Source organism: Triplophysa rosa, unplaced genomic scaffold, assembly GCF_024868665.1.
Source record: "Triplophysa rosa unplaced genomic scaffold, Trosa_1v2 scaffold62_ERROPOS344091, whole genome shotgun sequence".
In the NCBI taxonomy this organism is placed as follows: domain Eukaryota; kingdom Metazoa; phylum Chordata; class Actinopteri; order Cypriniformes; family Nemacheilidae; genus Triplophysa; species Triplophysa rosa.
In genome coordinates this window covers 145,334-166,079 of record NW_026634645.1, presented here as the reverse complement: position 1 = coordinate 166,079, position 20,746 = coordinate 145,334, and the positions used below count along the sequence as shown (strand labels likewise).

The 20,746-nt window shown below is 38.1% G+C and overlaps 1 protein-coding gene across 1 annotated transcript in view; it reads right to left on the bottom strand.

Annotated features, from left to right (window-relative positions):
* Nucleotides 1-1,399: 1,399 nt before the first annotated feature.
* The window catches only part of actr3b (actin related protein 3B), a 29,699-nt gene continuing 10,352 nt past the window's right edge, over nucleotides 1,400-20,746 (bottom strand). Inside the window, exons 8-13 of the mRNA XM_057328651.1 lie at nucleotides 7,144-7,287; nucleotides 6,561-6,734; nucleotides 6,381-6,473; nucleotides 3,558-3,683; nucleotides 3,375-3,458; nucleotides 1,400-2,854 (exon numbers count right to left, since the gene is read on the bottom strand). Coding sequence (XP_057184634.1) covers nucleotides 2,759-2,854; nucleotides 3,375-3,458; nucleotides 3,558-3,683; nucleotides 6,381-6,473; nucleotides 6,561-6,734; nucleotides 7,144-7,287 — 717 coding nt within the window. The 3' untranslated portion in view covers nucleotides 1,400-2,758. The remainder of the gene's footprint in view (nucleotides 2,855-3,374; nucleotides 3,459-3,557; nucleotides 3,684-6,380; nucleotides 6,474-6,560; nucleotides 6,735-7,143; nucleotides 7,288-20,746) is intronic.

Below are 20,746 nucleotides of genomic sequence, written 5' to 3'. Positions count from 1 at the left end.
GTTGAAGAGGGGTAGGAGCATTTCTGATGATGATTGTCTTCAGTATCATTCAGCATTTTCTATGCATTTCATTGAATAAAAAATAATCACACATCATTGTTATTGCTTTGTGCTATTGGTTCTTTGAGTAACAGTGTTTGTGAGGTTTCATTGTGTGCTAATGAGACCCTTGGGTAAATTAAGTAATGAATCCCCCTGGAGCACTTAGATCCGCAAAATGTAGAAAAAAAACACATATCACAAAGCTACAAAAAATAACCGATGGCCATTTTAAAACTGACCTTGGGTGATTCAAACTACTAACCCTACAGGAAAATAATTGGATCATTCTCAGTGTGTGTCCCCATGACCGACTATAAATATAATTAAGAAAGTATTGAACTGCATTGAAATGCATTTATCATATCCACTTTTATTTAAATATTTAAAAAAGCTACATATAGTTTTAAAATAGTTTAATAAACTTTTTTCAGCTAGTTGGTGTTTCCACATTCATCACTTTAACTCTGTGTTATACAGCTATTAAAAATATATTCCACTTCCAAATCTTTTTTTGGAATTAAAAACATACAACAAACATTGTGATTGACAAAATGTAGTTAGTAAATAAATAACTGTTAAATAACTAAATGTTTGAGATAAGGGGAAAAGTGGCCATTGAAAAATCCATTTTGTTTCCCTTATGGTGGTCTTTTGATGCTTATAACAGTTACAGCCCTGCTACTTCACGCCTAGTTGAAAAATATGATTTATTGAAAGTTCAGCAGTGACCTTTTCAAATAAAATGATTAAATAGTCTATGCCTGAAAGAAGATTTTCTTTAAAACAGTGTAGATTGGAAAAAAACAACATTGATTTGTCCTGTAAAGGTTAGACCACACTTTGTCTTATGAGAAGCTTGAGTGTGCTTTCAGAAGAATAAAAGAGATGTGAGAAATATGCATAAAAGATCAACATCTGAGAGCTGAAGCCTTGACGCCTTATCTGATGTGATGAAGGTTCACTATGAAGATTATAATCAATAGGTGAAGGTATCAAAGTTTATTATTATCATCAGTGGCCCGGTGGACATCGGGGTCAATGATATCACGCTGTCATTAAAGAAATGCAGACAGACCTTGAGTAAAGTTACTTCTGCAGCACTGAACGCAGACATAAACCCTTGTTTAAACATCCCAGCCCCATTCTTTTTCAATATACAGTAAGTAAATTAGTGTCTCAATACTACAATCCCAAAAAATCAAACAGGTTTGACATGCAGATGACTAAATGATGACCATTTTAGACCATTAAAGGAGCTCTGTTAAACTATATGTTCAGTCCGACAACAAAACAAGACACATAGGGTAGAGACAAAATTACAAACCTAGAAAAATGTGTCTGACAAGCTTAAGAGAGAAAAGCTTTTATTCACATTAGCTTTAAACAGCATGTTTCTTTATGGTTGCGAAGTTATCACACTCAGTGCCTCCTATGCAACAGCTTTAAACTAAAATACATACAATATGCATTCCAGGGATCAAATAAAGCATCGTTCTTTTTGGCAAAAAGAATTTATTAAATATATCTTCACAAGACCAAGCTATATACCTCCTCCCTGTAAGAAGAAACACACATTCAAATCCATACTGGTTGCTCCCAAATCTTTTTCCCAACTTTAATTCAAATATAAACTAACTCTTAAACAATCCACCATATAATATAGAAAATCTATGTATGTACAATTCAATGGCATTCTACATTTCATTCAGTGTAGTTACAAAACCTGCGTGCATACAGATCACAGCAAACAAACTTTAAAGGAACCCACAAATGAACCTTCTGTCATCATTTACCAACCTTAAGAATTTCCAAAGTTTTGCTTCCATTGAACATCAGGAGCAGAGTGTTCACGCTGCCCTTTTTCATACTTTCTTTCAGGTTTTAAAACAGAGGTAACTGTCCTGAAGGCCAATGTCAAAGCCTTGAATCTGATGCAGGAGGCTGCAGGTATAGCGACTGATGTGAGACCAATCTAAAGTGTGACGTGGACTCTCTATGGCTGATTGAATAGCAGATGTACTGTTGCATTGTGGATCATCTGCAAAGGCTTTAGTCACGCTGACTATTTATATGATTCTGTTCATTGAAAATCTTCCATTATGCTGAAGCTCTCACAAAAATCTCTTGCACTTCAGCATATTCACTAATGCTCCAAAAGAGAACCAATGGCATTTGAATATAATGATGAAAGACAAGCCTTTCAGTGAGTTGAGTTTGAATGTATAGCAAATGCAAGTGGATTATGACTTTAAAAGACAATGCCTAGTTTTTATTAACACTGACTTTATATGGAGAAAAACAGTGTGAACATGTTGCCACAAATTTAGCCCCAAAATGACGGACATTTTATTTTTGGGTTCCTTCAAACTACAAGCAAACCAAAATGAGATTTTTTGCAAAGAAAACAGTCACCGATGTATGGCTTCACCTGAGCGCCTGCAGTCAGTGCGCGATTCTTAAATTCCTCTTTTATGCTGCATTTGCAATATTGAACATTCAGCGCATGCTTTCAAAGCACGAGGCTCACGTCTCCAGTTTCAATCCACGTAATACCTGCCTGCCTCTGACACTTTCACTGATAAACAAAAAGCTTTGTTCCTTCCATTCTAAGCTTGTCAAAGCCCGAATCATTCTTTTTCGGGGGGGGGGATACATGAAATCTACATGTAGATTTCATGTAGATGAAATCTACATCTACAGGTCTGCATAACCAGCACTAGGACATGATGCCGAAGACCGGGTTATGACGACAGATTCTGGGGCCATATTCTTCATAGTCCTCCTTAGAGTGGCAGACCTGGAAGAACTCGGGCTATAGAATCATAAAAATATCAGATGTTAATGAAACTATGACACGTAATGAAACAGCCCACAGACTTCTGAACATCGTATAATGAAAGTGTGCGTGGCCTTTTTTACACCTAGAATTGATGTCCATCACAGGAGATCCAATATCAAGTGCTCAACAGACAATTCACCCAAAAATGAGAAAACTCATAATTTACACATCCTCATGCCAAGATGTATCTGACTTCCATGAGTGGTGTAACATATGATGCAAAGGTAACAATCACCTTTTTAGAATTCTGAAAACAGACTATGGTCTCATCTGAGGCCGTAGGTTGAGACCAAAGAGTAATGCGACCCAAACCAAGGCCACGTTTCTGTGGTCAAGAGGCTTCTTCTGTGATCACTTGTGATTGGATTTAATGAAGGGCAGGTTCTTGTCACTATATAACACCTACTATGCATACCAAAAGATGTTGCTTAATGAATATAGATCACATCAGAACATGTCCAAAACGCATTGGACTTTGTAAACGGAGCATTACCGTAGACGCCAACATGGATCCCCCGAACCACACGGCGTATCTCTGCATGTGATGAGATATCACCTGAACTTCTATTGGCTTGGGCTGGAAGGAGAACAAAACAGCATTTAGAAAAGAACAGAGATAGCATCTAGCATGTGTTCCATCACAGAAACAAGAGATGAGCACGTCACTTGATCTGACCTTTATTCGGCCTCCGCTGAGCTCTTCACTCAGTTTCAGTCTGGCATCCACCACACGCTTCAGATCTCGCTGGAGTCTGCGGCCGAAGTCACGAAACATGGTGGAGCCGCCGGACAGCACTATATTCTAAAACATACCATTTTCATTTCATCAAAGGACTCATTAATGACACAACAGTACGAGTACTGTATAAAAAATGAAGCATTTTAACCGTTATTGTGTAACTCATCATGTTCTGTTTGTGCTACAGATACGAATGATCATAAACGTAATTTCAGAATATTCAAACAGAAATATTTAAAATACTAATGAATAAAACAAATAACCCTTGAGCTCACTTTCAAAGAGGGACAGAGTCATATCTACATATTATTGAAGGTTGTTATTGAAATCTAGATTCAAGGTTACATTGCAACCACCTTAGAATAACAAATTCACAACAACCTAGCAACCTCACAGCAACATGATACAACAGCTAATAATGTCGGAGAAAATCATAGCTATGAATTTAGAGCAACGCACTAAAAACAGACCAAAACACCTTAAAAACTTAAAGCAATGTGTAACAAAGTTCGAAGAAAGGAAGGAAGGAGGCGGGAACCGGCGAATGACAACCAAAACTTTAATAACATAAACAAAGCATAAACCAAAGTAAAGGGCGTTACCGGTGTAACGCACAGCTGACACTCATTATCACTGCCACCGGCCTCACGTCGTTCCCTCACGGCTCTCTTCCCGCCTCCCTCGTCACAATGACTTCTCCAATTTTTCATTTTATAGGAAATCTGCATTATTGTTGTGCGTTACAGTATTCACTATTGTGTAATCACAGTTACATATAAAAAAGCAATCTTTTTGTCAAGGACAGAGACTATAACTCCACTATCTTTGTAGCTCTTTTTAAAAGAAGAAAATGATTTTTGAAAAAATCCAAACCACTGCTGATTATTAATGACTGAAATAAAAATAATCATATTTAATCACACAGCAGTTGTTCACAGTGATACTTCTGCAACAAAATACGATTCTATTGTGAGTTAAGGCCAGCAGAGATGCATGCTGGGAGAAAATGACATTAGGCTGACGTGAGGTCAGTAGTGTCACCTGTGTATAACAGGGCTATCTGCAGGAGATCTGTATTGCATTACAGGGGTGAGAGTTTAATCTTCACTCAATGAACGTCATGAGTGATATCCTGCTACTTGGATTAGGACACGCTGGTTCACTCTCCGGTGAATAAAAGAGGCTTGTCTGGGAATATGAAATACATCTCCCTGCCCTCCATACACCAAAACCATTTTACTGGGTACACACATATAAAGTGTGCAGATGGAAGAAATATTGAATATTTCGATTCATTTGCTTTTTTGATACGATTTTTCTTGTACAATCAAAAACGTTAGAACATTAAAGCGTTTTTCATTTCCCAAGCCCAATAATATAGTCAACACTAAAGCTTGTTTTGTTTTATTTTGTGGGCAAATAAATGAGAATAATTGAAATGCACTGTGATGTAGATTTGCACTAATTAAAAGCTGCATGATTGAATATGTTGAGACACAATTTATTCAGCTTGAATGTGAACTGTACGATATAGAAATGGATACTAAAGTTATTTCATAGCGGCTCAGTCCTATTTTCTGGATCAGATAAGCCTCTCTCTCTATTACACACAATGTGGAGTAATCACAAATACGGTGGATTAACACTGAACTCTGGTGGACAAACGTAGTACTTCAAGTGTTGTTTTTGAACGTGACCAATGTAAGCTTAAAGCAGCAATAGATGAATGCAGTGCTCCATTTGGCAACAGTTAGAAAACAAATCTTGTCTTTTATTCAAGTCACTAATACTACAATGTACATGTGCAAATCAAATTATTAAGCAGGATAATACATTTTAATGCGTGATTTGAGCTAAAACACACTCGTGATTTCATTGCTGTCAGATTTGAGAAAAACTTCTGAAGTATAAAGCATTCTGGCAAAAAGTCTGTAGCTGTAAAAAGCTACTGTACATTACCAAGTTTTCCATCAAAGCCAATAAAGATTTTGGTAAACAGATCTCCCAACCACACAGAGACTGAACTTTTCAAAGATCAAATTGGATTTTAGAAATAAAAGGATCTGAGTCTAAACCATTTTCTCCAAATATCTTGATATATGACCTCTGCTTTACAATGCAAATGAATTCAGCTGATTGAGTAATGTACAGTTTTTGCTAAACTTATTGAAAAATGTAGAAGCTGTACTGATGCCTAAAGCTGTAATAAAAATATAATATTCTATAATGTAATTTGTAAAACAGATAGCTCTGCCCCTGGAGTCAATAATCACATTTTATTCATAATATTTACTCTTCACCAAGCTACTGTATGTATGATAGTGCAGAATCTACAACCCTTTTTCTTACATTGTTCTGTTCACATCAGAGCTTCCATTAGCATTCCATTTATGCACCTGGCAGTTGCTTTTATCCAAAGTGAATTTGAAGACATTCAAAATGTGATGTGCAATACTGTGCATACAACAATGCCTTTTAGTTCTGACTATAGTGACATATTCCCTGTATAACCTTATTGGAAGAGTTCTATAGATTTTAACACTCCTTTTCATCAAGGTTTGTCTTTCAACTTTATTCTAAATACTGAAATAATCTGTCTTGAAGTCTTTTCTTCTATAACATTTACATAAAGACTCTTGTGTAAATTCCAGAAGTGTGATAACCATTCAGCAGAACAGAATAAATGAAAGTAGACATGTTTATCTTGAGGATTGTGCACCCAAGACCTACAACAGCGCAGTGGTAATAATGACATCTTACCTTGTAAAGAGGTCTTCTGACATCTATTGGGCAGTTCTGTATAACTTCATCCACCACGTCTGAGATGGGCTGCATAAAATCTGGGTTGGCAAACTGCAGAGAGAAAAGACCTTCTACTGCACTGCATCCAAAGGTCACGGTTGGTCATGCTGAATAATTCAGAAAGTTTGCTCTTTTTACCTCAGGGTGAAAAAATATCTCTGGTCCCAGAAAGCGTTCATATCCGACATCTATTTGAAATTCATTTTTGCTGATGGCATTGATTCCCTTGTATTTTTTGATCCATTTGCCAGGATCCATGTCATATTTGGTGAATTCCTTCACTATGTCTGGGCAGATGTAGCAATACCTTTCCTCAAATTGAAAAGAATAGACATGGACAAAGGTTTTGTACCTTGTACCTCTAATGCCTTTTGGTTTGTTAATGTACCATTATAAAGATAAAAAAACATGATGCAAATACTGTATCAGGCATCATACTAGATTTCATCCTTGCTTGTAAAGGTTTATGACTGTCAAGATGGTCAAGATTACATATGGATAATACTGTTTTTCACATTTTTAACTAAATGTCAGAAAAAGTAATAAAAGCATCTTTTTGCATTAAAAAATATCTTTCATTATTTTAACCACTGCTTGTTTTAATAATTAAGCACATTATCGCCCATTAATGTAATAGGAAAAAATAAGGACCTATTATTTACATTGTAAAATGTGTGTGTGTGCCATAGCTGAGAGGAATATTCTTCCTGCTGTTACCCACTTTCACAGCTTTTGCGGTCTCCAGTGACTGTTCTGGAGGAATCCCGACCTCTCTTTCTCTGAGCAGCTGCTGAATAAAATAAGTGATATCTCTGCCGGCTATAGGGATGTGCTTTATGCAGCTGCCAATCACATAACCTTCAGCCTAAGAGACAAAAACGATCATTAAACTTATGACATATTTAGTATAACTAAATAACATTTATGTTTGCACAGTGGCCAAAAAGGTGACTAATAAGATTTATTTATTTTGGTTCCCTTTCAGTGTTGCCAACTTTTGCAAGACAAATAAGCAACTGCAGCTCCAAAAACAAGCCCAACATTATTCATGATCATCAATGTAATTTATTATCAATTATTTATTATTAATGAACGAGCCTGGGTCATTTTAAACTGACACTACCCTGTTTGAAAAACACAAACATAAATTATTTTACAAAAATGAATTGCAAATCTCTGATGTGAGCAGTATAGTCCTGGAGAGATGGAAAAGGAGAAGATATAATGACCACTTAATGTAGCTGTAACAGCCACACATTTATAATAAAGTAAAACTGAACTATATGCATTTGATGTATACTTTTTTAAATTATATTCTGCAATGATCAATACATTTATTTAATACAATAAAAATGTTTGATGTTTACCTTATAGCCTAATAAATAGGGTCATCCCTCCCTACCCCTTTGCTGCACCGTGATCAGATCTGAACGTTTCATTCATTTTCACATTTCACTCTAATCGTACAGATGTAATACATTTAGTTTAGTTGGTAGGGGAAAGGAGGCGGTGTGTTTGAGGACAAATTACGCTATTCACACGTGCTTAGGCTTGAATAACGCTGTGTAGCCAACCGCGCAGATCTACACTTTTAACATGTTTAATGATGTACCCGGTTATAAAATGCTTTTTATCTTTAACTGAATATTTCATCTGTTTAGTATATTTACCTCCGATTACCCAAAGAGCGCCGATGATTACGTGAAGAGACCACTGTAACCAGGGCCGGATTATCCAATGGGCATTATGGGCACAGGCCCAGGGGCCCATGCACGCTTGGGGCCCAGGCAAGGGGAAAAAAATTCACATAACAGCGTTTACGCCATATTCATTCTGCCGTGCGCTTCTCTGGCCAGCGCAATAGGAGGTGCACACACAAAACACTGTTTCTAAATTACGTAGGAAGTCTGTCTTTTGATTTAGTCACTTTTACGAGCCCTCCAGCGGCTTTTGTTTAGAAGAAGCGCATAGCGACAAATCTAGCGACTTCTTGGATAAACCTTAGCTTTCATTCAGTGGGAAGATGTCGCCAGTGCTGTCCCACGAGCGCGAGGTCTCTCTTTCCCGGCAGGAAGAAGCAGCACCGTACGACAGGTAACTCGTGAATAAAATGAGTACAAAACAGCGTTTCCAACAACCTGTCACTGTTATCGACTGTTTGGATATATAAATATGAACAAAGTTCGTCGGTAAATATGCACATGGTTACCATGAGGCTGTGTGAAAGAACATATAGCCGAAATCACCGCTTTTTATTGTGAGTTGTTAGATGATGTCGCGTCATGAACTGACAACAGAAAATATGTCAATGAGAACGGTTTTATTGTTGTAAATATAATTAATTGATATATCCTCGCGGCTGTCCTAAATCTTAAAAAGTTAGAGGTTTTTTACATTCATTTGGTGGTGTTTCCTTGCCAATTGTGAATAATTTAATATTGATATAATGTTAATCAGTAACTGCCTTACTTTACCACTATTTATCCTTCATTATTAGATAATCCACAGTGCTTTTACATACATTGCAAAATGTTTACATACACACAAATATGATGTCATAATATATATGCTAAAGAAGTTTACTTATAATACTCGTTAATGTCGTTTACTGTAACACATTACACACTTACATAATAACGTGAGTCGCGAGGTGCTTGTTACGCAACCCTTACGAAAATTAACCATGGGTTTTTTGTGGTACAAGTGTAGTAACCATGGTTTTTTGGTGCATTGATTACTCAGGGCAAAAACCATGGTTTTACTACAGTAACAATGTTTTTTTTTGTTTTAACTGTAGTAAAACCATGGTAAATTTGGAAATAAAGTTTAACAAATGGACAAATTACTCTTGTAGTATAATAATTGACAAAGACTGCCCGTTTATTCTTTGAAAAAATGAAGATGGAAATATTTTACAATTGCATTTAAGAATATTCTTAAGAACTTTCTGTAATTTATCTGAAGGAAGTTCTTCTATTTTCTCTTAAGAACAGTTTTGTGAATCTGGCGTGTTTGTGTTGAATTATGGAAGAATCTGATAGAACTGAATTAAAAGGTTGAGGTGTGTGTGTGTGTGTACTGGTTTAGCTATATTTGTGAGGGCCAAATGTCCTCAGTACCACAGTGAAATACGTGTGAACCCACTTGTGAGGACATTTTACTGGTCCTCACTAAATAAAAAGGCTCATAATTCGCTCAAATAGTGTTTTTCTTTAAATGTAATAGAGTGCACATTTTTGTGTGATTATTAGGTTAAGGGTTAGGGTTAGGGGATAGAATATATCATAAGCCTGATATAAAATCAATGGAAGTCTATCTAATGTCCTCACTAGTATAGTCAAACAAACCTGTGTGTGTGTGTGTGTGTGTGTGTGCGTGCGTGCGTGTGTGTGCGTGTGTGTGTGTGTGTGCTTGAATATGCCAGTGTTACAGTATGCAGGGAAAGGTCTTAATATTGTTGTTGCTGGTCCAGGAAGGCCTTGTTGCAATCATGTGGTGTAAATCCTGTATGATGGAGGATGTGTACAGGTGTTGATATTGTCCTTCAGGTTGTGATCATAGTTTGTAACTTGTCAATGTAATCCTGTATAGGATAGAGGTGTTTCATACACATAGTACCCTAAGCTAATTTAAAACTTTATTGTGTGCATGTGTGTGTATGGGGGGGTCCATAAGACACTTGTGCCCAGGGGCATCTGAGTTCTTAATCCGGGCCTGACTGTAACATTCTTGGCTTCTCTATGTTGTTTTACGTGCTTAGATATGTTGTGTGACCTCCTGCGGCGCCGTGCAGACCAATCGGCGCGTGACATCATAGTACCGCGTATGGCGTTCCATACGGTCCTAAAAAATGACTTTGCAGCACACACTCGTCTCATTGAACGTCTCACTCCACGTCTTAACTGTTTTTGTATTCTGCTATTTATTGCATTGAATTCAAGACGCAGACGAGACGTTGACGTAACGCAGACGTCACGTAAATCACGTGTGGCCGTGAAGCGTCTATGCAGACGTCACGCGTCATTCACGTGTAGCAGTGAAGTTATTTGTTTTCAGTTTTGCTAACACGTATTGTAACACGCTACTCTACACGGCTTAATGCAGAGTGTCTATGGCGTTCCATACGGTTCAAAAATATGACTTTGCAGCACACACTCGTCTCACTGAACGTGACGTCTGCGTCTGTCCTAGGAACTAATGTTTATGTGTTGTTTCCTTGACATTCTGTTAATTGTGTTGCGCACTGGCAAGGATCAGCTGTCAATCTTAGTTTATGCTGTTTGTTATGCTTTGTGTAATGTGTTTGTGCAATACATTTAAGTCCAGAACCATTTTATATCTCATTATTATATGTTGTGCATGTTATTGCTGCTTTCTGATGTTAATATGGTTCTGATGCGATCAATTATTGCTGCTGAGTTTTCCGATATAATCATTGAAAATGTACATCATTGTCCATGCTGTAACGTTGCATTCCTAGGGAATTATGTAATTGCTTACAGCAAGATTATTCAGCGCACTACTATATTATTGTTAACTCCATTGTGACTTTTGATTTGTTTACATGCAATTGTTTTGTTTTTAGCATTTGTTTTTTTCTGCAAAGCTCAGCTTTAGCATCTTTATCTTATCAAACATTATTTTACTTGTTGTTTAATGTGTATGCATTTGCAAGGTTTTACTAGGTTATTGGCAGATGTCATATTATTGTATTTGTGTTTATGTAGTCATTGTGTTGAATATAAGTCGTGGCCTGATGGTTAGCCATTCGGGCTCGTGACCAGAAGGTCGCTGGTTCGATTCTTAGGGCCGGTGGTTACCGCCTGACATCTGCCTTTTTATGTAACTGATTTAAAGATATACTATAAGATGTATAGCTTGCATGTACTGTAAATCGCTTTGGATGAAAGAGTTTGCCAAATGCGTAAATGTAAATAAGTTAGGACCAGTCTAACAGAAAAAAAATTATGACTAACTTGTAAGACCAGTCTGAGCAGTTTATGCAACCTACACAAGTCTTGAAGAACGCTGAAGATCAAATTAAATAGTATCAAATTAAATAGTATGCTGTAATTATGGTTATAGGTAACATAAACTGCACAAAAACTGCACTACTGCGTGGATAAAATAAACCTTCAACAGTGGGCCAGTGAGATGTTTAAAGTTCTGCCTTTGACACGGCTTGGGGCCATCATTTATGGAAATGAGACTGATTTTGACAATTTATGGTCCCTCTTGTTATTGTAGTCTCCCTTAGAATATATCACAGGTTTGTAAAAAAGGCGTTGTGTGCTTAAATTGGAAAGTTTACTGTTTTTTATTTGGTGCTGGAGGTAGGGCTGACGGTAAGTTTTTGTTTCTTACCGCGGTGAAGACGCAACAAATCATGCGGTTTGGCGGTTAATCGCACCCAACAACACACCTCCACAAATATACCATTTATAATATTTTTTTTCAGAGTGCAACATAAAAGAGGGTTTTTCTCCGCAGAAGCTGCAGAAAGAACAACAGGGTAACAATATAAACGCACTTGAAACTTGAATAATTTATCGTTTTTAACAGCAAATTATCATTAATATTATATAACTATTAATTAGGCTACATTTATAAAAACAACCTTTTTCAAAGCGCAACACAAAAAGGGAATATCGGGCTAGCCTGTAGTACAAGTGTTCGGCTGTTGTACAACTACTGGTCCGCTTTAGTGAATCGCAAGGTCTTAGTGTTTCGTGCGAGGAAAACCAGCATGGTCAGGGCCGGATTATCCAATGGGCATTATGGGCACAGGCCCAGGGGCCCATGCGTGCTTGGGGCCCAAGAAAGGGGGAGAAAATGTTTTCGCTATATTCATTCTGCCGTGTGCCTCTCTGGCCGCACACACGCAAGTGCGCACACAAAACCGTGTTTCTAACGTACGCAAGTCTGTCTCTTGATTTAGTAACTTTTACAAGCCCTTTAGCAGCTTTTGTTCAGAAGCACAATGCGATAAATCAAGCGACTTTCCGATAAACTTTAGCTTTCAGTGGGAAAATGTCCCCCGCGAGCGCAAGGTCTCTCTTTCCCCGCGCAGGGATCGTCTCATTGAGCGGCAGGAAGAAGCAGCACATTCCACAGGTGACTCCTGAATAAAATGAGTACAAAACAGCATTTCCAACAACCTGTCACTGTTATCGACTGTTTGAATGTGTAAACATGAACCCATTTCGTCTGTAAATATGCACATGGTTACCATGACAGAGGCTGTGTGAAAGAATATAGCCAAAATCGCCGCTTTTTATAGAAACTGAAAAGATGTAAATGAGAACGGCTTTGTTGTGAATATAAGATATAGGTTAAGTTAGAATACCCTCACGGTTGTCTTTAAAATCTTAAAAAGGTAAGAGTTTTTTTACATGTATTTGGTGTGTCTTCGCCAATAATTAATTTTATATTGATGTTGATCAGGTCTATCTGCCTTAATTTACCGATTTTTAGCCTAAGTTATTAGAAAATCCAGAGTGCTTTTACATACATTGCAAAATGTTTACTTACACAGACTCGTAACAGTATAACTAATATTCGTTAATGCCGTTTACCATTACACGCTTACATAAGAACGTGAGTCGCGAAGTGCTTGTTACACAAATAAAGTTGAACAAATGGACAAATTACTCTTATAGTATAATCATTGACAAAGTCTGCCCTTTTATTCTTAGAAAAATGAATATGTTTATGTATGTGGGGGGGGTCTACAAGACACTTGTGCCCAGGGGCCCCTGAATTCTTAATCCGGGCCTGAACATGGTCCGTGTATCATCTGATCATTTGACTATTCCATTCAATATAACAAACGGAAAAAGAAAAAAATAGTCGATATTTCGTTTTTCCGTTTTTCTATATGCCAAAAAAAACAAAACGATGTTTTTCTTCTTATTTCATCTTGAAACGGGAAATCCAATAAATAAATAAACCAAAACGAAATAACGACCCTAATTACTGTTTTTCTCATTTTTGGGTGATGTTGCACGGATTTCTCCGAGCGCGGCAGCGCGCCTGAGCTCTTCACGAATCTCGCGATCGATCAGTTATCATTTACAATGGCTTCACTCGAGCTGTACATGTTTCATATTCATCAAATGTTTTTAAATAATATGACATATCACGAGATATCGGAAAAGAGGCCGCATGCTCTCTGGGGAACACTGCAACATTATTATGGTCCCTCCGTGAGGTACAGGCTCTGGCATGTTACCTAAACAGTAGCCTAAACTGATGTAATGTAGTGCAAATGACTACATAAAAACCTCACAGTTTCAACACAAACTGAACATCTTTTATTAATTACTCTATAGCAGGACAGTAGTTTTAGCTGGGGGAACCTAATGAACTCGGTTGAGTGAGGTTACGGGGGGAGGGGCTGTTCGCATCACATAACTTATAAATTACAAAAGTAATTTATGGATTTACACATTTGCTGCTGCAAGCCAGCTGTGGCTACTTAATTGTTTACTTAAATGTCACATATTCAAAGCAATAATGCTAACAAACTTCGACTGTAAGCTCTGGAAAGTATTGTATGTGAACGTTAGGCATTGTTCAATATATATTTTTGAAATATTTTCCACAGTCATGTCCTCCTCTCTCAGTGTGACTCTTTTAGTGGGAGTGAAAAGTACAAACAAAGCATATGCAAATGCATTCATTTCCATTTCGAGCTTCGCAAGTTCACATGCAATTGATCCCGGTAAGCGGCTGTACATTGCGCATGCGCAAAGCGTGCGCGCGTAGAAGACCCTGGGAAATCACCCCAAAATGAAAAAACTATAATTAGGGTCGTTATTTCGTTTTGGTTTATTTATTTATTGGATTTCCCTTTTAAGGCTGAAATAAGAAGAAAAACATCGGTTTTTTTATTTTTGTGCATACAGAAAAACGGAAAAACGAAATATCGACAGTTTTTTTTCTTTTTCCGTTTGTTATATTGAATGGAATAATCAAATGATCAGATGATACACGGTCCGGACCAATTTAATTTAAATAAACGAATATTCGTTTTTTTATTAGCTCAAATATTCGAATATGAAATTATTGAAAAATGCCCATATCCCTAAAGTTTATTTAATTGTGTTTGTTATTGTATTCATTGCTAAACTGATCCATTTTTGTTAACACATAAGTTAAAAGATTAGTAGAGAGGTGGGTGCCAATTTATTTTCTTTTGTTCTTGTTTTCTCCTGTTAATAAGGAAGGTAGGGTATTTTGCTGTATTTTGGTTCTTTTTTATTGTGTTAGTCTAGTTAGTTACTTTCCCTACTAGGTAGAGTGTCTTTTGTTTATTATTTTGGCTTAACCCCCCTCTTGAAGCTTGAAACCCTTCAATAATTTTGTTAATAAAATAACTATTTTGCTTCCTTTGACATTTTAGTTTTTTTCAGATCTTTTTTTTAATTGAGTGATCTTAAGTCTTGCAGCTGACACACACACACAACACCATTTTTATTCTGTCACGTGCCTCCTTTTGAACCCTAGACTTATGGCGGTCCTAACAGGTACAGTGCCAGTGTCTGCATGGGAGAGGTGGCAGCAACGCAGAAGAAGGTAATATCATGCGATCTTCTGAAAAGTATTAATTGTGTTAAGTTATATTTTTTATGTTAAATAACCTCAAGTTAAAAGCCTTAAATATAAAGAGGCATTTAGTTGCTAGTTTAAATAAAATCTTAATTTAAGATCAGTAAAATTCATGCGAACATGTATTTATTACTTGGCGGTGTGTTTATTGCTTTAACTAACAGTGGCAAACAGAAAGTATGCAATTATTTTCTGTTAATAATTGTTTACACATAGGTGCATGTCAGACTTACATTAACGTTAACAGCCAGTCGGGGGCGCTTGATAGCGCTTCACTAAACTCACGGAGGTGGAGCTGGACTAAATCAAGTTCCGTCCGTTTTGCGCTGCAGACGCAGACGTCACGTTTAGCAGGCGCAGACGTCACGTTCATGCAGAGGAATGAGTGAAGTGGCAGACGCAGACGTCACGTTCAGTGAGACGAGTGTGTGCTGCAAAGTCATTTTTTAGGACCGTATGGAACGCCATAACCGCGAGAGTGATTCGACAGTAGACGTCTCTGTATGCTTTCAAATAGCTCTCGTAGTGCTGTGATGTTATGCTCTGCCGCATGTAGTACAAAAAGCCTGCCTTCGAGCAGACAGTGTTAATGGATTGAACAAAACAGCGACCATAGATGTAAAGAAACAAAGTTGCTTGTCAGGTTCAGAACAAGCAACCATAATTGGTTGGACTGTGTCGAGACAGAATGGGGTTTGAACTTGAGAACCTATCATCTCTGAGTTGACTTTTAAAAGGCCAATGAAATTGGCGAATGGCAATGTCATGCCAATCTCCGCCCCGTACATACAGGTATAAAAGGAAGATGGCGTGCACATTCATTCACCGTTTGTTCTTTGGAATTTGCGAGGCTTATTCTGAGCAATTTCATCTCCGAGAATTCACTGCTGGATTTACGATGCGAGTAGCGGATTGTCCCTTCTTCAGTGACTTTCCCCTGGGCGTTTCGGCAGTCAGAGGCGTCTAAGAGCAAATTTCCTTTCTCTCTTCACAGCGTGTCTTCGATATGTCTCGCCGCTGTGCTCGTGGATGCGGCAGGTTTATTCTGGATGGGGACACACACGACCCCTGCATCACATGTCTGGGTCGCCAGCATGCTGAGTGGACGTTCGTGGATACTCAATGCTCGCATTGCGAGCCGATGAGTTTCAAGGTGTTGCGGTCATGGGCGGCTGTGTCCTGTATGAATATAGCCACCACCTCGTTTGCTTCCCGATCGTCGTCGTCTGCCGCTTCGGCGCAGCCGTCCGTCTTCCGTCCGTCATCCCACTATACTCTCATTCACTATTCCCTACATTAGTATACTATATAGTCCACTTTAATGAGCGGGTGAAAACGAGTGAGTAAATTCGGACACTCGGTGCACTGGAAAGGCTCTGCGCCATCTTCTGCCGAGACGCGGGAATTCATTCAGCGCAAGCATCACGCGATAGATGGCTAGCAGCTAGCCGTGAGTGTACATCGGTTAAAAACTCGTTATTACGATGCATCATGGGATTGAAAGGGTGCACTAGTGATGGGAATTAGTGGTGGGCGGATCGATCCTGAAGTATCGATATGAGGTTGTATCGAAAAGGATCGATCCTAACATAAAAATATCGATACTAATGTGTTTTTAGTTTTTACTACTGATTTTATTTATTTACTAATGTAGCTAATAATTGTATAATGAAGAAAAACTATTTCCCATACACCTAGTTTTGCACACGTTGCTCCTCCCTGCCCTGCTGTGTTTTGTAGTCCGCTATCACGTGACTCAGCAGCGCCAAGCGCAAGCACGCAGACGCAGCTGCAGCCGGCGAGAAGAAGAGGAGCATCCAGGGCCGTATTAAGACCTCCATGGGCCCCGGGGCTATGAATTACCACAGGCCCCCCATAGAACGTGGAACGCATCTCTGCGCTTAAAAATGCGAATTCAGCACTCAGGAATGTCTTTTAAAGGCACAACGGAGAACGCGAGGGTCTCTCGAGACGCGCTATTTCATAACAAACATGCTGTATGAACTACATGATGGGGCAGATAGTGAGGAGGCCGCCGATGGAAGGCCGCTTGTCTCGAGGCGACCCGCGTTCAGGTGCATTAGCCTCAACCGAAACGGTACCTACTTGCTCAGTCTCAATAGCTCCAGAAACAGTTAAATGCGTTTCATCACGGCCATCTGCGTTAAAAAGCACGCAAAAAAATCGACGCATTTGCCATTTCATTAAGACATTAACCTGTCAATTTGGCTTGTTTATAGCGAATATATGTATAAAATAGAGTTCGTTTAAACACAAAATTAAACTAACCTAAAATTGTCGGGCAGGATGACCCTTCATGGGCCCAGTCAACTCCGTCTTCGTCAGCTTTTGTGAAATATCCTGATAACTTTGGAATCTTATTAAGTAACTCCTGTCTTCGCTGCTGCTTGTGTCTTAAGTTTTTTTCTTTTTTGAGCCCCACTCTCACATTTTTTGGTAAAACCCGACATTTTGGCAGATTTTAGCAGCTCTCCAACTTTCCAGCCTAATAATCCACACGGTTAAGATAATGAAATGTAAATTTGACACATAATCATTGGAAATCTGATTTTACCAATCAAATGGCTTTAATTTTTGATTGACCTGCACATAAACCTATGGGATGACTGCCGCGCTAAGGATGTCCGTATCCACCAATCACCTCCACTCTTTTCGCAGTTTGGGTTGCTCCTGGTTCGAGCAATTTTTTTTCACACGATCTACTGCACCGCTGGCTGCGTCGCGCGTCACTACTCAGAGACGTAGATAATTATTTTAAATACGTAATTTAAAAACATATATTTGTGTAAAGGCCGGGCCCCCTTGCAGTGACGGGCCCTGGGCTTAAGCCCCGGTAAACCCTTGCGTTAAAGCGGCCATGGGAGCATCGTGTGGAGTTTTTCACCTCGGTGAATAAAAACACTGCGAACTGCGATGTATGGCAGTGGGCCTTTGGGGGTAAAAAGCCAAAGATCGAAAGTACTTTATTGTTTGAGACACAAAGTAAATAAAGTGCTTAAATAATAGTGTGCACTTTGTTTATAAATTCACTTAAAAAAGTGTAATGAAAGGGAAACATGTTAATTTGTTCTATATTTTGTCTAAACATAACACTGAACAAAAACTGAAAAGCAGTTTTAAAATCTTTGTTCTTGAGTAATAATTTTGTCCACTTTGTTTTTTTTTTAAAGCTAGAGAAGTAGTACTGGGATAACGAGAAATTGTTTTGTTAAATATCGTTTTTCTGTTCTGTTAATCTGTTATTGTTACTATTTTCCAGTAATAATTTGGTGCAAAGTTCATGTTTGCAAATTCGATTACAGGAATAAATAACTAAATAAATAGATTTATTTGGTTTAAATGATGTCCAGTTTTTTAACATCTACATGATTAATTAGCCTACAGGCACATTAAGAGCACAAATCACTAAATATTTTAGTGGTCATGAAAATGTATTTAGATTTAGCATATTAATTATGCATTCATCTGATAAATCATGACATTTCATTTACAGGAAAGTAAATGTAAGTTCAAGTGAATGCTTTTTAAAAGTTAAAAGTATTGGTATCGGTATCGAAATCGGCAATACTGGCCCTGCATTTACTTGGTATCGGATCGATACTAAATTTTACAATATCGCCCACCACTACTGGGAATTATGATTCATTTGAGTGATTCGTTCTTTTTCAGTTCGTTCACAAAAATGATTCGTTTAGATTCGTTCACTGATTCGTTCAGTGACCATTTCTATAATACGTCAGCAGGTGGCGAAAAAGAGTTGTGTTATGTCAACGTACGTATTAATGGACGTATAAACTGATTACAGGCTTTATTAAAATGTGTGTCTCTGATCTACTCATTAAATAAATAAAATAAGTCTAAATAAGTGGTTCAGATGACCAACGCACAAGGTTTTTCTGCATAATTACAAAGTTAATTGTTTGGTCATTTACACGTTCATAAATTTGGGATTATGTTAAACGTAAAGTTTATGTATATTAAATAAACAAGCGTGCAAAGTAGCCTACCTGTAACTGCGCTTTGCATCCGCTTTCTGCTGATTGCTGAACGAGACTCACATGCTAAATGACCGACCTACAGTGTACTGTACACTCTCGTTCAATTCGTTCACGAACGAGATCTCTCTCTCTCTCGTTCAGACTCAACAGAGACCTGGTCAGTGTGGGCGTATTCGTTCAGTGGAAGATCTAACCAATTACACATCCCTTCACAGCCGGAACTGGAATGCTATTTGCTGACGTTACGCGAATGAGAGCTAACCGATACTTTTTTGTTTTACAGTTTTAGAGAAGTGCATGACATGAATTAAACGTAATGAAGTCGTTTTTATTTGAAAGAACAATAAATGATACAAAATGCACACAAAACACCTGTGCGTGCAGTACAATAACTGAGTATACAGGGCTTGACATTTTCATGCAATAAAAATGACAATGTTAATTTGTCTTTGTTAAATTTACCCATCAGCTTGCATATTGAATTATTTTCGTAAGGATCTTTACATTGTGTCCGTTTCTGTACTTGTTGAACAAGAGACCTCATCTTTCATTTCGTTTACGAGGCAGAAGTAACAGCTCGTTCACGAACGAGAATCAGCGGGTCCTGTCGTTCACTTACGAACGAACGAGAATCAGCGGGTCCTTTCGTTCACTTAGCCTACGAACGAGATGACTGATCGTTCATGAACGAGAATCAGCGGGTCTCGTTCAGACTCAAACACAGGCTCGTTCAGTGAAGGGCGTATTCGTTCAGTACATTCAACCAATCATATGCTTTGTCAAAGCTCACTCTCGAACGCCATTGGCTCGTGCTTTAGACACTCTTTTAAGCCAAGACGCTCTGTGCTCGAGGGAGAGATTTCAGTGAACGAGAAATACGAGTCATTGCATTTCGTGAACGAGAACGATTCGTTCACTTAAAAGATTCGTTCAAAATGAACGATTCGTTCACGAACGAAACATCACTAGAGTGCACTCAATAATGTCCACTATGAATTTGGACACCACTAAAAATGGATGTCCCCTCAAATAGTGCACTATATAGGGTATAGGGGCTATTTCGGACACAGCCATAGTGCATCAAAATACAGTGTCATCAGTTTGTCTAAAAGAATACAGAATGTTTGAATGTTTTACTCACCATTTACACGTGATACGGAGCAGGTGTAAATTTATTACACTAACTAACATTTTGAAAATACGAACATTTTCATAAATCCAAAAATTTACCTCAGAGCGACTTTACGAACGATTAACCAGTGTTGAAGTCTCGAGACTCGGACTCGGTCTTGAACTCGGTCTCGAGACCCTATTTTAATGGTCTTGGTCTTGTCATGGACTTGTGTGCATTTTGACTCGGTATCGACTCGTACTCGAACATGTTCAGAATTGGACTTATGCCCAAGTCCACTCGAGTCCCATCAAAAATATTAAATGCATTGAAAAGACGTCCCTATATGGGCCAAAAATGAATGTTGTTTCTATAGCTTTTCATGGCGTCTCCTGATTGTCTAATATTGATGTCCAGTCTGTACAAAGTAAAAACTGGTTGAAATTTTGAGTTTACACATGGAAATAAATTAAGTGAGACTCTTTGAAATAAACTGAGTTGAATGATTTGAGTGCAGTAAGATAGCAAGCAACCATTGAATCAAGGTTAAAAATTGATGATTTGTCAATGTTCATTGCAATGAA